Raw genomic sequence first — 16,471 nt, forward strand, 5'->3', positions numbered from 1 at the left:
CACTTAAAACAATTCAGATAATAGACATGTATCTAGACTTGATGTCTAATAAGGGCAACCTTCTTTCTAAAAAGAAAACACTAAATATTTCAGTCTCTCTTATCTGAACCTCAAATTTCTGCCTTTGAAGTCTTTGGTTTCTTTCAAAGGCAGCAATCAGGGGCATCCTGGCCCCGATCTCGTTCTCTAAGTGTACTACACTGGTGGGTGCAAGGTACCGTACCAGAAAATGCCATCAATCATTTTCCAAATATATGTGGAAACAAGTACTTCTAAAATACATTATTGGAAGGTCAGTTAAGATAAAATTGTTTTCTGCAGGACACCAAGTGATCACTTACCACCTTTTACTTAAACCAAAAGAAGCTTAATAAAAGAACATGAAGCAGGGCTGAGGATGTAACTCAGGGGTGGAATGCTTAACCTAGTGTGTGCAAAGCCCTGGGTTCAATCTCCAGTATGAAAACAAAGAATAACAACAACAACAACAAAAAAAAAAAAAAAAAAGAAGAAACTGACAGCCATGCTTATAGATTTTTTTCTAAACACCAAGGTAGATTATTTTAAAAGCAAACTTTATCTTATTTTCATTATGGCAAGTCTGAGATATTTCCTCTGTGAGATGGAAATAACTTTGGATAAGGAAGAAGGGTTTTTGCAATTAAGTGATAACTTATGTAAACTTTTATATTGAAGTAGTGACCTGACAAATGAAGATCTTGCATTGAGCACACCAAAATTGTTCTAATGCTTTATAGATAATATTAATATATTTGCTTAAGATTATCTTAAGATAATCTTAAAAAGTTTAAGACTATCTTCTTATTTTTCAGGTTTTCCTTTCCAGCTCATAAATTTGATGATTTATTGAACAAAAACTGATCAAGTACTACTACATTAGTGACAAAATGTCTACAGCAGATCTAAGATATACAAATTTTGTAATAAAGTTTTATTAAGAAACAACTGGTGGGGCTGTGGTTGTGGCTCAATGGTAGAGTGCTAGCCTAGTATGCACGAGGCACTGAGTTCAATCCTCAGCACCACATAAATGTAAAATAAAGATATTGTGTCCACCTAAAACTTAAGAATAAATATTAAAAAAAAGAAAAAACTGGTGATGGGCTGGGGTTGTGTGGCTCAATAGTAGAGCACTCGCCTAGCACGTGTGAGGCCTGGGTTTGATCCTCAGCACCACATAAAAATAAATAAGATAAAGGTATTGTGTCCAACTACAACTAAAAAATAAATATTAAAAAAGGGGAAATAATTAGTGAGTACTGAGGCATTTAATACTATTAGGAAAATGTAATACAAATCCATGAATTTAGAATGCCACTTCAGAATATAAATTCCACTACTTTCAGCAAAATGCCTGATTTCACTATCTTCTCTACTGTTATAAAGAAGGGAATAAAAAATAAGGTAGGCTGGGTACGGTGGCACAGGGAGGCTGAGACAGGAGGATTGAGAGTTCAAAGCTAGCCTCAGCAATGGCAAGGCACTAAGTAACTCAGTGAGACCCTGTCTCTAACAAGATATAAAAATTGGGCTGGGGATGTGCTTTAGTGGTTGAATGCTCCTGAGTTTAATCCCTGGTTACCTAGCCCCCCAAATAAGATAAAGTCAATACTCAATAAAAATTGTGACTAGGGTAAATAACATCAGAAATCAGAACTATTCTATGTTACATCATTAAATTTGTATTGCCAGCTTGGTGTGGTGATGCATGCCTATAATCCCAGCTATTTGGGTGGCTAAGGCAGAAGGATTGCAAGTTCTAGGCCAGTCTGAGTAACTGAATGGGACTCTATCTCAAAATAAAAATTAAAATAGGGCTGGGGAGGTAGCTCAGTATCAGAGCGTCCCTGAGTTCAATCCCCAATATGGCAAAATAAATAAATCAACAAATAAATAAAACAAAATACATTGTGCATTGCAAATTAGAGTCCACGTATATGAACACATATATATGTGTAGTTGTAGATGAACACAATATCTTTATTTGTTCATTTTTATGTAGTGCTGAAGATGAAATCCAGTGCCTCATAAGTGCTAGGGAAGCACTCTACCACTGAGCCAAACCCCAGCCCCCAGGGTCTGCTTTTTGGTGGTGGTGTGTTTGTGTCTGTAAATAAAATATTTTTTTTTGCTTTACTGGCCCAGATCTTTCATAACAGTGTATTAAAAGAATAAAAAAGTTGACTTTCAAATGCTTTCCCCATGTGGCTATACATGTTGGAACACAATTTTAATAGCCTGCCTGCTAACTAGAACGACTCCTCAATATTTAACATCCATTTTCTCTTGAGCACAAAAGGTCATTTCGTAAAACACAGGTCTGAGTCAAAAACTGAAAATCAAGAATAAGCAAAAGGTACCCACAAAAGGGCCAACCAAAGGGGGCTGGGGTTGAGGCTCAGTGGTAGAACTCTTGCCTAGCATGTGTGAGGCACTGAGTTTGATCCTCAGTACCACATAAAAAAATAAATAAACAAAATACAGGTATTGTGTCCATCTACAACTAAAAAAGAAATTCTTAAAAAAAAAAAAAAAAGGCCAACCAAATCATAAGCAGTGACAAGTGATTAAAGCCAAAAGACCAAGTTGCTAAGTTATAAGGAAACTGCTGTTCATTTGGACCTTATCCCAGAACACAAAAATTTGGAGGAGAAACGCTGGCAGTTTAAAGAGAACAAGAATTCCAAATCTGCTGGCTCATTCCTTTATCTACAGAAGCCTCTGATACTGTTTCTATGCAAATGACCATAACCTCGCTGGAAAATTTGTGGCACTTCAATTCTCTCTTAAACAGGTGGAAATCTATTGTTAGGAAAACGCCTAGAGAATATCAGAAATGACCAACCTGAGAATCTGCCAAAGGAGACAATGATTTTAAAATCTCTCAAAAATTCTTCCTCTGGCAACGCCCCTCCTCTCTTTTCTTCCTTTAAGAACCTCCACCTGCCCATGGTGCATATTCTTCAAGAAGACATCTGCACTGCAGATCTCTGCACGAGGCCAGCCAGCTCCCATCAGCAGGCAGACGCGGATACAATGGAAACTAAAGGAGGCCTGCAGTTTCCCTTCTAGTCCTTCAGAGATGGGAGGAGAAGGGGGTTCATCAGCCCCTGCTTTGTCTGAATTTTCTCCCCTCCCCCCTTTCTGCAGTACACATCCTCTTTTGTCATACTGCGATCAATAACAGCCCAGAGAAAATCTGAAATCAAAACATGTTGATGGCTTGGCATGACTCTATTTATTATTTTCTAGAATATAAACGACTGATTGCGCGTCCCTACCCCCACGCCACGCCAGTGAAGAGCCAGCTGTGTTGCAGATGCAGCCACGGATCCATCTTGGACCATCAGAAGCTCCCTCCCAAATCTTCCCAGAGCTATTCTCATCACGCCTCCTCTACCTTGGAGTCTCAGAAAAATCAGGCCTTTACGTAGAGTCCAGTCGAAAGCAGTAAAGAAAACGGGCGACAACGCTTCCATTAAACTTCCCCATCCTCCCCAGGGGCAAACAAAAATATTTTTCTTGGAAGACTATCAGGCACGTCTGATTATGTCAACACCTGACTGCAAACCTGCAATGCAACCCTTTCGCCACCATCCCTCAAAATCATAACGAACCATTTCTCCCAAGACCCACCTGCCCCAATCCTCTCAACGTCGCTAATCTTACTCCTCGGAATCACCCCGGTCCAGCGGGTGGCTCTGGCCTCCTCCAACACGGCCCAAGCCCCACCTGAGCGACCGTCCGTTTCATCCCAACCTCGCGGGGCGGCTGTTTCCCCACCTGCCGGGTCTCGGCGTGAACGCCCACTCTCCAGACCGTCTTCCCGCCCCCAACCTGTTTTCCTCACACCCCGTTATTTCCTCACCGCCCGAAAGACCTTTCGCTCCCCTCCCCCTTTGCCCATTTTCCAAACGTTCGTCCCCCGGGGTTGAAGCCACCAGCAGCCGAGTGTAACTCGTCCTCCCCGGTCGCTCCCGAAAGCCCCCGGCTCCAGCTCCCCTTCGTCCCCAAGGCGGGGGCTTCCCCGCACGCCTCACCCGCACAAGAGGAGCCGCAGCTTTTCGCCCCCAGGGCGGGGCTGGCTCCCGGGCTCCCGCCACCGCCGGCCGCGGACGGATCGGCCCCGGAGGACGACGAGGAGATGGACGGGGACTGAGTGGCCGCCGACGACTCCGCCATGGCTACGCGAGCAAGGGCGGGAGAGGGGTGAAGAGAGACGTGGGGCGGGAGACAGGGAGGGAAAATAGAATAAGTAGGCAGCAGGCTCTCCGAAGTCCCTTCGCTCAGCCTGTTCCGAAGACAGACTCCGACAGACTGACTGACTGACTCAGCCGAGCACTGCGCGAGGGAGAGCGAGCACGCATGCGCACAAAGAACTCTAGAACGCGCGGCGGGGGCGAGAGGCAGCTGCGGAGGCGCGCAGCGGAGCAGTGCGCAGGCGCAAGAACTGTCCCTCGGCGCTCCAAAAGGAAGGAGAGGTAAAACCGACCTCGCGCCAAGCCTCAAGCGGCTGGGGTGGGGCGCGCCTCTAGAGGACGGGACGCAAGAGGCGTGGTCAATCATCAAGCCACGCCCACCACTGCGGCCCTAGGCGTTGGCGCGGACGCTGCGGGGTAGAATTTTTTCACGGCTCTTTATGTGAATGTTTTCGACTGGATGGATTATGTATTTTTATAATAGATATTTCTTTATGCTTCCAGTAGCTGGAAACGATCTTTCCCATAAATTCCCGGAGCCTGATATCTTTTGTGTGATGCATTCCCCCTTAGAATCTGAAGTGAAAACCGCAGGGTAGAGAAGGCCCACTCTGCAAGGTGCTTTATGAATTTCTCTGAATGTCATAATATCGCCTCACTGTGAGACACAGACAGCTTCATGGTCCCGCTTTTAGTAGGTGGAAAAAGATGTTCTACAGAAGGAAAAAACTACTATTCATTCTAATCACATTGCCGTGCAGTCACAGACCCTGCTTCAAATTCTTGCCTTGTTGCTGTTCTTGTCCACTTTGAGTCTTAAGGTTGTCTCTTCCTCCAAATAGGCTCTAAGATAGAGAAAATGTATTTTGGAGAAGAAAAAGCTGAACTCATGAAGATAGAAAAGCAAGGAGATAACATCCTGGATGTGATTCTAAGGGACTGGGAATGGGAAGGTGTTACAAAATGTGTTATTAAAATTTAAGAATAGGGCACAAATACGCATAATTTTATTCATAACCAAAAAAGGGTCCTTAGCAGAAATGTATTTGAAACCAAATATCCAATTATCTTGGATTTTTTTTTTTCGGGTTCTCCTGGGTTGGCTTGTCAAATTCAAAGCTATCTCCCTACATCTGGACAAAATATTTTAAAGGTGCATAGCCTTTTAAAAAGGGGAATGTATCCTGGAAATAATAAAAGCCAAGGTTGTAGCCTTTGCTATTGCTAAAGCAGCGATCGATGACCCAAAGTGCAATTGCAGGTTCAGCAAATCCTATAAAGATGCAACCTCATGAGTGGGAAGGTTGTCTGCCAGGCAGGCTGCTGCGGAGGGGAAAAAGCAGTCTGACCAGTGGAAATCTTTTAGAACACAGGCTGTGAACTACATCTGCCCTTGACAGTTTTTAAAATCACATAAAGCCCAGAAAGTGGGGTGGAAAGAAAAAAAGGAAGAAAGAAAACAACAGCAACATCCAAGTGGTTGCAATGCTTTGAGGAAGGCACAGAAGAATATGTCCCAAAATAACTTCCTGACAAATATCTTATCCTGGTGCTCACAGCATCAGCTGATGATGCAGCAAACTGTCCTTAGATGGTAAAGGGAAATAGAAGCCAATGTGATATCCAAGCCAATTATCTACCTATGCTGACAAATGCATAAGTTTTAAAAATCTTTTATTAAGTGTTAGGAAATTATGCTAATACCTAACCCTGACAGTACTTGCTAGAAACTGGGGCTCCTAGGTGGATAGAAATCTCATTCCTGATAGTCATAATAGAAAATAATCTACCTTATCGATTCATTTCTCCCCTCTGAAGGAGTGCCCAACTACCATTAGGGACAGGGGCCTCTACCACTCTGGCTACTTCAAGTTGGAAAGGGGCATTAGGAGATGCCTGTCTGGGTCCTTTATAGAGGTCAATCTAAGGGGCCCTGGTAGATGAGAGATTTTATTTTGGATATTTATCTGTAGGGCCATCTGTAGTTTGGGCATCTTGTGCATCAGGCAGTCCAGAGGTCTATGGTGGCAGTGAAGTGAGATACAGGGCAGGGATCATATAGAGTTGCAGGATCCTTAGAGAAGTCCTGTCATTCTCTGGGTTCTGGCTGACCTTGGAGGACAAGGGCCAAATATTGGCTGCTTTTTCCTCAGTCCTTTTACTTCCTTGACCTAGGTCTCCAAGGTTTGGTTTCAAATATCCAGCAGACCAGTTCCACCAGTCTTAAAGTAGGAGTAATAGGTTTTAACTTTGAAGTTTATAATTTTACAGTTACTCTTTCTGTTGAGTTAGGGTGAGTTTCAGTGCTAGAAGTCAGCATTATATCCTATCTGTCCTGGAGATGATGGCTTATTGGTCTTAACTTGGGTTGTTTTATTAGAAGTAGTCTCTCTTTTTTTTTTTTTTAGTTGTCAATGGACCTTTATTTATTTATATGTGGTACCTCACACATGCTAGGTAAGCGCTCTGTCAGTGAGCCACAAACCCAGTCCCAGAAGTAGACTTTTTAAGCACCTCAGAGATTTTTTTTTTAAACAAGAAGTCTTAGTGGTTAAAGTTGAAGAGGAAGAAGAAAAAGTAGTAATAGTAGAAGAGGGGGCAATGGGAAGAAGAGGAAAAAGTATAAAAAGAAACACATTAAGGGGCTGGGGATATAGCTCAGTTGGTAGAGTGCTTGCCTCACATGCACTAAGCCTTGGGTTCAATCTCCAGCACCACATACACACACACACCAAAACAAACAAACAAACAAAAAAACCCCCAAAAAACTAACTAACTAACTAAATAAATAAATAAGAGAAGAAAGAAACATATTAAGGCAGAAGTGCTTTCTGGAGAAGGGCCATACACCAACACAATTCCTAATCCAGAGAAGAAGGAGGAGGAGGACAAGAAAGACAGATAATAATGAGGACTACTGGGAAAGAATCCTAATGCTGTTACTTAGACACATCATGCTTAAGATTCAGTTGGGAGTACCAGACATGCTCTCTAAAATAATCTAAGGGAGATTGAATTAAACAGTGGTTAATCATCTATAGCTTTTCAAACTTTTTGTGTCTTGATATTATATCATCATTTTTTAGAGTCTTTGAAAATAAATATATTTTCTTTGTATTGGTAACAAAACAAAGCAAAACAAAAGAAGCATTTGTGCTAAGTCCAAGTCCTGAGGCTGTTTTTTCTCTTTCCTGCTATGCCAACTTCCCTGAGACTGATATTTCCTTGGGATATTTGTTCATGTGATTTGTTTCATAGATGTTTACTGATCACCTGTTGTTAGTGTGACACTATCCTGGGATCTTTGTAGGGACTCCAAACTATGTTTATCCAGTCTTCAATGAGCTAACAAGCTAGGGCATAGAACATACATAAAGTTAAATAATACCAGTTAAATAGCAACCAACACCAATCCTAAACAGCACAAAGCCATGGTGCTTTGATCAGGTGGCAAGTGGACTGTATGAATTTAACATAGAGAAGGGCTGGGGCTTGTAGCTCAGTAGAGTGGTGCTTGCCTTTTATGTGCAAGGCCCTGGATTGGATCCCTACTATTTCAAGGTGGGGGGTGGGAGACAGGAAGTCAGGTATGCAGACAGACAGACGCACCCTGTGGAATGGCAGTTTAGAAAGGGTTTATGAAAAAGTCCAAAGTTGGATAGGAGTTTAGAGTTGTAAGAATGTCATTAAAGGCAGAGAAGGATGGTTTGAAGCAAACATAGGGTTGCTTTTGTGCATGCATACAAAAAGGCACCCTTCTGGGCAGACAAATCACATAAAAGAACCATTTCCTCCCAGTCCAGCCCATAGTGCAGTTCCATGCTTACTTGCTCAACAGAACATGGCCCTGATTTGATCCCCTCTTGCCCCTCCCCTGTATGACTGCCATGATGGATATACAGACTGCACAACCACACATGGTAGCTGGAGGCTCAGAAGTGTGATGTGTGTGAGATCTTTTGAGTGCTGGGTCAAGATATAAAGGGGGAAGATATTTTTGGACCAGAGTTTGGAGAAGCAATAGTATTTCACTAAAGAACTGAGGTTTTTCCAGGCACAGTGGGGTATGGTGAGGCATTCTATGGCTGCAATCCCAGCTCCTCAGGAGGATCCATCACAAGTTCCAGGCCAGCCTCAGCAACTAAGTGAGGCCCTAAGCAACTTAGCAAGACCATTTCTCAAAACAAAAACAAAAACAAACAAACAAACCAACAAACCACAAGGCTTTGTCTTAAGGCTTAAGGCCAATGGGGATTCAGTGAAAGTTTTGGCACAGGGAATGGCTCAGATGAGTTTTTCTTTTTTTTTTTTTAGTTGCTGATGGACTTTTATTTGTAAGTGGTGCTGAGAATTGAACCTAGTGCCTCACACATGCTACGCAAGTGCTCTTCCACAGAGTTACATCCCAACCCTCTATTTTTTTTGTTAATAAATATATATTTTTTAGTTGTCGATGAGTCTTTAGGTATGTATGTACTTATTTTATGCAGCACTGAGAATCAAACCCAGTGCCTCACACATGCTAGTCAAGTGCTCTACCACTGAGCCACAACCCCAGCCCCTCAGATGAAATTTTTTGAGAGTGAGAGTGAGAGTGAGAGAGTGTGTGTGTGTGTGTGTGTGTGTGTGTGAGAGAGAGAGAGAGAGAGAGAGAGAGAGAGAGAGAGAGAGAGAGAGAGAGATAATTTTAATATTTTTTAGTTTTCGGCGGACACATCTTTGTTTGTATGTGGTGCTGAGGATAAAGTCCAGTGCCTCACGCATACTACGCGAGTACTCTACCACAACCCCAGCCCCTCAGATGAATTTTTGACAATTATTTTTTTTCTTTTTTTATTCAGACATTTGTACATCTTTATATCCTAATTCAATACATTCATACATTATGTAATGGACAAATCTCAGTATTACGTACTTCCATCTCCTCAAACATTATTCATATACATCTCTTGGGAATTTTGCTCCCTTCTAATTATTTTGAAACATAGTGCAGATTATTTTAACCAATAGTTACCCTACTATGCTACAGAAAACCAAAACTTATGCCTCCTCGCTGCATACTGATGCCCCCTGTGTAACTTCTTTCTATCCCTTCTCCCCTCCACCCTTTCCAGTCTCTAGTGTAACCATTATTCTACTTGGTTCTTTTTTAGTGGGGAGGGGATACCAGGGATTGAACTCAGGGGCACTTGATCACTGAGCCTCATCCCCAGCCCTATTTATTTAGAGACAGGGTCTCACTGAGCTGCTTAGCACCTTGCCTTTGCTGAGACAGGCTTTGAACTCGTGATCCTCCTGTCTTATCCACTTGGTTCTTCTGTGAAATGGGCTTTTTAGTTTCTACAAATGAGTGAGAACATGTGATGTTTTTTTTTCTGAGCTATTTCACATCATGACCTCCAATTCCATCCAAATTATTGCCAATAACAGAATTTAATTCTATTTTATGGCTGAATACTCCATTGTGTATATATACATTATTTTCCTCATTTCCTTCCCAACTTTCCATCTGTTGATGGACATCTTGCTTGATTCTACATCTTAGCTACTGAAAATAATGCTTCAGAAAACATGGAAGTGGAGATGTCTCTTCAATACACTGATTTCATCTCCTTTGGATGTATACCCAGTAGTGAGATTGCTGGATCTTATGGTAGTTCTACTTTTAGTTTTAATAGGAATCTCTGTAATGTTTTCCATATAGATATACCAGTATATATTCCTACCAATTGTGTATAAGAATTCTCCTTGGGCTGGGGATGTAGCTCCATTAGAAGACTGCCCACCTTACATGCAGAGAGCTCTGGGTTCAATCCCCAGCACCAAAAAAAAAAAAAAAAAAAAAAAATCTCCTTTTATCTGAATCCTTATCAGTCTGTCATTTTTGATAATAGCCATTCTAACTAGGGTAAAATGACATCTCATTGTGGTTTTTGATTTTGTGCTTTCCTAATGATTAGTGACATTGAATATTTTTTTTTCATTTGTAAGCCATTTGTATGTCTTCTCTTGAGAAGCCCCTATTCAGATCTTTAGCCCATTTTTTACTTGGATCATTTGCATTTTTGTGTGTTTAATTTTTTGACTTTCTGATATATTCTGGATATTAATCCTTTGTCAGATGAATAGTATGCAAAAATATTTTCCATTCTGTAGGTTATCTCTTAACTGTTGATTGTTTCCTTTGCTGTGAGAAAGTTCTTTCTTTGATATGATTCCATTTGTCTATTTTCACTTTTGTTTCCTGTACCTTTAGGGTCCTATCCAAAAAATCTTTGCCTACACCAATGTCCTAAAGTGTTTCCTCTATGTTTTCTTGTTGCAAATTCTTAGTTAGATTCAGGTTTTACCTTTAAGTTTTTGATCCATTTTGAGTTGATTTTTGTATATAGTGAGAGGGAGGAACCTAGTTTTATTCTTCTGCTGTGTGTATTATCCAATTGTTCCAGCACAATGTTAAAGAGATTATTCTGACTATAGTGTAAGTTCAGATGAAATTTTAAAGAACTCACTGGAACTTAGGCATTTCCTAAGAGTTCCACCAAGCAACTTTTACTGCTGAGGTTAGACCTCTTCTTTCCCATCCTGTCTTATGGGAGTATTACCACCAGTAATTTCCCATCTCAAAAGAGGTGTGGGGCGCACACCTGTAATCCTGGTGATTTGGGAGGCTGAGGCAGTAGGATCACAAGTTCAAAGCCAGCTTCAGAAATTTAACAAGAATCTCAGCAATTTAGTGCAAAAATAAAATATACAGTAAAATACTGATAAATATACTTTCTCAAAATAAAAAATAAAAAGTACTGGGGATGTAGCTCTGTGGTAAAGCAGTCTCAGTCTTCCCCTGCCCCAAATTCCCATCTCAGCTTCTTCTCCTTCTTCATGCTGGAGATTGAACGCATATCCTTGAGCATGCTGAGCATGTACTTTACCACTGAGCTACACTCCCACCTGTCCTTATTTTTTTTTCTTGAATATCAGGACAAGATATACTTCAATTTTAAAATGTTGAATTGTCTGTGGATGTATCTCAGTGGTAAAGTGAATGCCTAATATGCACGTGAGGCCCTGGGTTCAGTCCTGAGCACCCCTAACACCTGAAAATAAATAAATTTGAAAAATTTAAATACATTCATGTTATTCTCATGTGTGCACAAGATCCTGGACTTGATTCCCAGCACTGCAAGGAAAAAAAAAAAAAGAAAAAAGATACACATAATCATGCATTGTTTTGTTTTGGGTACTGGGGATCAAACCCAGGTGTACATTACCACTGAGCTACATCTCCACCAGCTTTTCTTATTTTGAGACATGGTCTACTAAGTAGCTTAAGGCCTTATTAAGTTGTTGAGGCTGGCCTGGAACTTGTGATCCCCTTGCTCAGCCTCCTGAGTCTCTGGGATTATAGGTATGCAGCAGTGCACTTGGCTTCTTTAAAAAATATATATAATTTTTTTTAATTCTGAGAAAGGGTCTTTTTAAGTTGCTGAGGTTGGTCTTGAATTTGTGATGCTCCTACCTCAGCCTCCCTGGGATTACCAGCCTGCTCAGATGTATGCTCAGTCATGATTTCTTAGACAGGGATACCTTCTGAGAACTGTATCATTAGTCAATTTCATTCTCAGCCATCCTGTGGAAACATCAAAGAGTACACTGTCATAAAGCTACATGGTATATTCTCTGTGGCCTCTTGATGCAATCAAAATGTGGTAAACACAAGATGTGTGAAGGTGCTGCAGGTATAACAAGGCATATTGTTTTATAGTAAACTTTTTGCTTCATAAGTAGTAGGAATGCATGGTATAATACTGATAAAATACAGTATAGTAAATATGTAAACCAGCCACATAATTGTTTATTGTCATTATCCAGTATTATGTACTGCATGTACTTGTATGTACTCTGCTTTTATATGATTGGCAGCCAGTAGGTTTCTTTACATCAGTATCTCCATGAGTAGTGCATTGCCCCAAAATATTAGGAAGGCTACCAATATCACTAATAGGAATTTTTCAGCTTCATTATGGGATCATTGTGGTATATGCAGTCTGTCATAGGCCAAAATTTCATCATGTGGTACATAACTGTACTGTAAATTTTTCTTTTATCTCTAACCTTCTCCATTCTACACACATATAATCACTGTTAGAATATTCCAGTGGCAAACTCAAGCAAAGGTGAATATAGCAAATATGTATCCTCATCTACTCTATCATAAAGGATAGCATGATACACACATTGTTGTGTACATTCATTTCCTTCTAGTGATCTTTTAGTTTTTTGTTGTTGTTGTACTAGGGAACTCAGGGGTGCTTAACCACTGAGTCACATCACCAGCCCTCTTTTTATATTTTATTTAGAGACAAGGTCTCACTAAATTGCTTAGGGCTTCGATAAGTTCCTTAGGCTGGCTTTGAACTTGTGATCCTACTGCCTCAGCCTCCTGAGCTGCTGGGATTACAGATGAGTGACACTGCAGCTGGTTCTTTCAGCCATCTTTATGAAGAGTCCGACAGCTGTATTGTTGACTGAAATACTAATAATGAAGCAGCTGAAAAGGTCTTAAGCTTTTACAATGTTACCATATTTACATCCTAATATTCAACATTTAAAAAAAATTTTTTTTAGTAGTAGGTGGATAGTAGTTGGAGACAATGCCTTTATTTTATTTATTTTTATGTGGTGCTGAGAATCGAACCCAGTGTCTCACATGTGCTAGATGAGTGCTCTACCACTAAGCCACAACCTCAGCCCCATATTCAATGTTTTTAAAAATTGTTTTTAGTTCTAGATGGACATAACACCCTTATTTTACTGATTTTTTTAATGTGGTACTGAAGATTGAACCCAGTGCCTCACACATGCTAGGCGAGTGTTCTACCATTGAGCTGCAGCCTCAGCCCATAATACTCAACTTTAAAATTTCACTTTTATAAGAAATGGGGTCTTGGCTGGGGTTGTGGCTCAGTGGTAGAGCACTGATCTAGCATGTGTGAGGCCCTGGGTTCCATCCTCAGCACCACATAAAAATAAATTAAAGGTATTATGTCCAACTACAATTAAAAATAATTTTTTTTTTAAAAAAAGAAGAGAATGGGATCTTAGTAGGATGTCCAGGCTGCCCCCAAACTCCTGGACTCAAGGGAGTCTCCTGCCTTAACCTCTTTAGTACCTGGGACTATAGGTGTATAACACTGTGCCTGATTTATGATTACTTTTTGTGATTCTGGGGATTGAACTCAAGAATTTGCACATGTTAATCATGCACTTTACCAAGGAGCTACATCCTCAGCCCAGGGACAGATATTTACACGATGTCCCAGGATGTAACATTCCAACCTGTCCCTTCCAAATTTCTTAACTATTGACCCTTACTGAACTTGGCGGCTCACACCTGCAATACGAGAAATTTGGGAGGCTGAATCAGTAGAATTGCAAATTTGAGGCCAGCCTTTGTAAATTAGTGATAACCTGTCTCAAATAAAAAATAAAATGACTGGGGATATGGCTCAGCAGTTAAACACCCCTGGGTTCAATGCCTGGTACCAAAAATCAATCAATTAGTCAATCGATAGCTCCTGCAATAAATGTCAGGAGTCTGAACTATGTCACAGTATAGTCATAGGAGTGATATTTACTTGGCTGTTTATCCCATAAGACTATGATTTTCTGGAGGACAAGAATGTGTCTTATGAATCATTATTGCCTAGAAGAGTGCCTGAAACATAACGAAGCCCTATTTTTGTAAAGTTTTGAAACCTGAATCACAGTGGATATCTTTGTAGAAAACAATTTTACTATTTTTGTGCTTCATATACTTGAGTATTTTGAGTATTTATGCCTTTGCTTTTGCTTTTCCAGAATGAATATGATGACTACCACTTTTTAAGTACTAACTACACATTCATTAGTCATCATTTTCAAACATATCTCATTTAACCTACAACTGTGTGGGTACTGGAATTATTTTGTGGGTGATGAAAGTTTCAGAGAAGTTAAGGAACTCACCCAAATTTGTACAGCTAGTGAGCATCAAAGCCAAAATTCAAAGCCAGTGGCCTTAACTATTCAAACATTATCTACCCGTTGCCTACTTCTAGAAATGCAGAAGGAAAGTTCAACCTCTGTTCATACCCTGTGTCTCAATTCAGAGTAAGATTGCTGAAGGCTGGCTGTATATCAGTATTATCAAATTCAGCATTTCAGTCCATTGTTTTAATGACCCTGGATATTTGAGACTAAAACAACAATATACATTTCTCATGTATAGGGGCTGCTTTCTATGCTGTGACTAATCCTAAACTCCACCTATAATTTATACTGTGTTGTTGCAAATTCTAATAGTGTCTACAAGGTATGAGGACGGTTGATGTGTTCACATTTGACCTTGATGATGTTGTAATAATGCCTGCATTTGCTACTTGCTTCCTGACAGGATAGACTTCAATGCATCTTTATTGAGAATCCTTAAAATAGTATAGTTTTTTTTTTTTTTGGTTCAATAGCAAAAGTTAGGTATTGAATATTAAAGGAGTCATAAAGTTAGTGAGCAACATTAGTTGTAACATATACCTTCTTCAATGAAGACTTAAATCTCTACTCTCTGCCAGATCTGTGTGAGGGGTTGGGGATATACCAGAGAACAAAAGAGATAAAAATTCCTCTGCATTGGAATTTCTATTATAGTGGAAAGCACAAAATGAAATGTAAAATGTAGGTCAGATGATAAAAAGTCTTATGGACAAGTGTAATGAATGCAGTAAGGGGAATAGAGAATACTGGGATGTATGTGCAATTTACACAGTGTTACACAAAAACTTTTTACACAGTGTGTTGCAATTATGACAAATCATTGGCTTTTGGCCCTTCCTTTCTGAGTATGACACACACTGCCCTGCATTTGTGTTAACATCTTGTTGGTTCAAATTTCCAAACATCATGTGAAACTTCAGTAATTCTTGTTCTGAAGTTCATTTCTACTTTCTTGGTGATCCAAGTTGGACTAGATAAAATCTAGATTTAAATCTAAAGGCTAGAAGAAGGCATTCCAACAATCTTGAGAATTTGGGAAGAATTAGAAGGGGTAGGGGAAAAGTCAAAACAGGACTTCTTTAGATAGGATAAGATAGAATTACCTTTACCTCTCCACCTCTGGCCTAATTACTCAGGAAGTAGAAAACAGCTCAAGGGCTTGGCAGAGCCTAGAGGCAGGTGGAAGGAGATCCTGGGTAGATTATAATAGCTGAAGCTGAAGAAGGAAGACAGTGCAATTACATATTGAATGAATGGGACAATGGTGGCCGTGGGAGAGGGGGGGGATGAATACTTTAGCTTCTCATAAACTCCATCAGTTATCTCGCCTCTCCTCCCCCCAAAGACAAAAAACAACAAACAAATAAACAAACAACCCCTCCCCCCAAACCAAACTATTCTTCAATTGTGGCTAACGGTTTTTTTTTCAATCACATGTCAGATATTGAAAAAGCATTTTGGGGGCTGGGGCTGAAGCTCAGTGGTAAAGCGCTCACCTCTCTTGTGTGAGGCACTGGGTTCGGTCCTCAGCACCACATAAGAATAAAGAAAGATACTGTGTGTTCATCTACAACTTAAAAAAAAAAAAAAGCAATTTCGGAGAACCTCGTATTGTACTGATCTACCATACAGTTTAAGTGTGCTTGGAAAGGCAGCTTCTACCCATGATCCTGTAAGCTGGACAAGGCGGTGGCAGACAGACGTTAGAGCGGTGACGGTGCACATCTGGCGACTAGAAGAGCGGGTGGCGATGATAATGGTGGTAATTAAGTCATGGCTTCCTCTCCTTGTTAAGTCAAAATTATTAAAAACTCAACCTCAACGACGTTCACGTCATATGGCGTTGAGGCTTCTCTTCTGCGGTGCATCTGGGGGCCCCGCCAGTGTTAGACCCCAAAACTATGCCAGGGCCCGAGGCGTGACCCTCAAGGCCGCCGCCCAAGGTCTGGTCTCCCGGCGGGGCTCGCAGGCGGCCCCGGCCTCCCCGCACGGCCTGCTGGGAATTGTAGTTCAGTCGCCCCGCCTCTCTCCTCGGCTTCCTCTTGGCCCCGGATGAGTGAGCAGAATGGGGACCGCGGGCCGGACCCAGAGAGCGCGGGACCACAATTTCCAACCGACCGAAGCTTCGAGCACGCAGTCGCAGGTAGTCGGCGGCGCGCTCCGCGTCCCCGCGCACGCGCACACGGGCCGGGAGGTGGCGGGATTCGGCCGCGTGCGCT

General features: G+C 41.2%; 2 protein-coding genes and 1 long non-coding RNA gene across 7 annotated transcripts in view; 1 reads left to right on the plus strand and 2 right to left on the minus strand.

Moving 5' to 3' along the window:
• Positions 1-4,419, minus strand: part of Rtn3 (reticulon 3) — a 65,096-nt gene extending 60,677 nt beyond the window's left edge. Inside the window, exon 1 of one of the 5 annotated variants that reach the window (XM_021731813.3) lies at positions 4,062-4,419. In XM_021731813.3, coding sequence (XP_021587488.2) covers positions 4,062-4,203 — 142 coding nt within the window. In that variant the 5' untranslated portion in view covers positions 4,204-4,419. Of the gene's footprint in view, positions 1-2,866; positions 3,109-4,061 lie in introns of those variants that run through there. The other 4 variants (XM_040284184.2, XM_005333527.5, XM_040284183.2 and 1 more) reach the window with 4 other exon arrangements.
• Positions 4,420-10,588: 6,169 nt separating this feature from the next.
• LOC144376984 (uncharacterized) lies at positions 10,589-16,455 on the minus strand. Its single transcript, XR_013437444.1, has 2 exons — positions 15,749-16,455; positions 10,589-15,468 (listed from the first exon to the last, which is right to left on the minus strand). It is a non-coding gene; the product is annotated as an uncharacterized LOC144376984 (long non-coding RNA).
• Positions 16,279-16,471, plus strand: part of Atl3 (atlastin GTPase 3) — a 60,021-nt gene continuing 59,828 nt past the window's right edge. Inside the window, exon 1 of the mRNA XM_013362033.4 lies at positions 16,279-16,395. Within this exon, the coding sequence (XP_013217487.2) occupies positions 16,305-16,395 (91 nt within the window). The 5' untranslated portion in view covers positions 16,279-16,304. The remainder of the gene's footprint in view (positions 16,396-16,471) is intronic.

The sequence above is a fragment of the Ictidomys tridecemlineatus genome, chromosome 4 (genome assembly GCF_052094955.1).
Source record: "Ictidomys tridecemlineatus isolate mIctTri1 chromosome 4, mIctTri1.hap1, whole genome shotgun sequence".
Lineage (NCBI taxonomy): Eukaryota > Metazoa > Chordata > Mammalia > Rodentia > Sciuridae > Ictidomys > Ictidomys tridecemlineatus.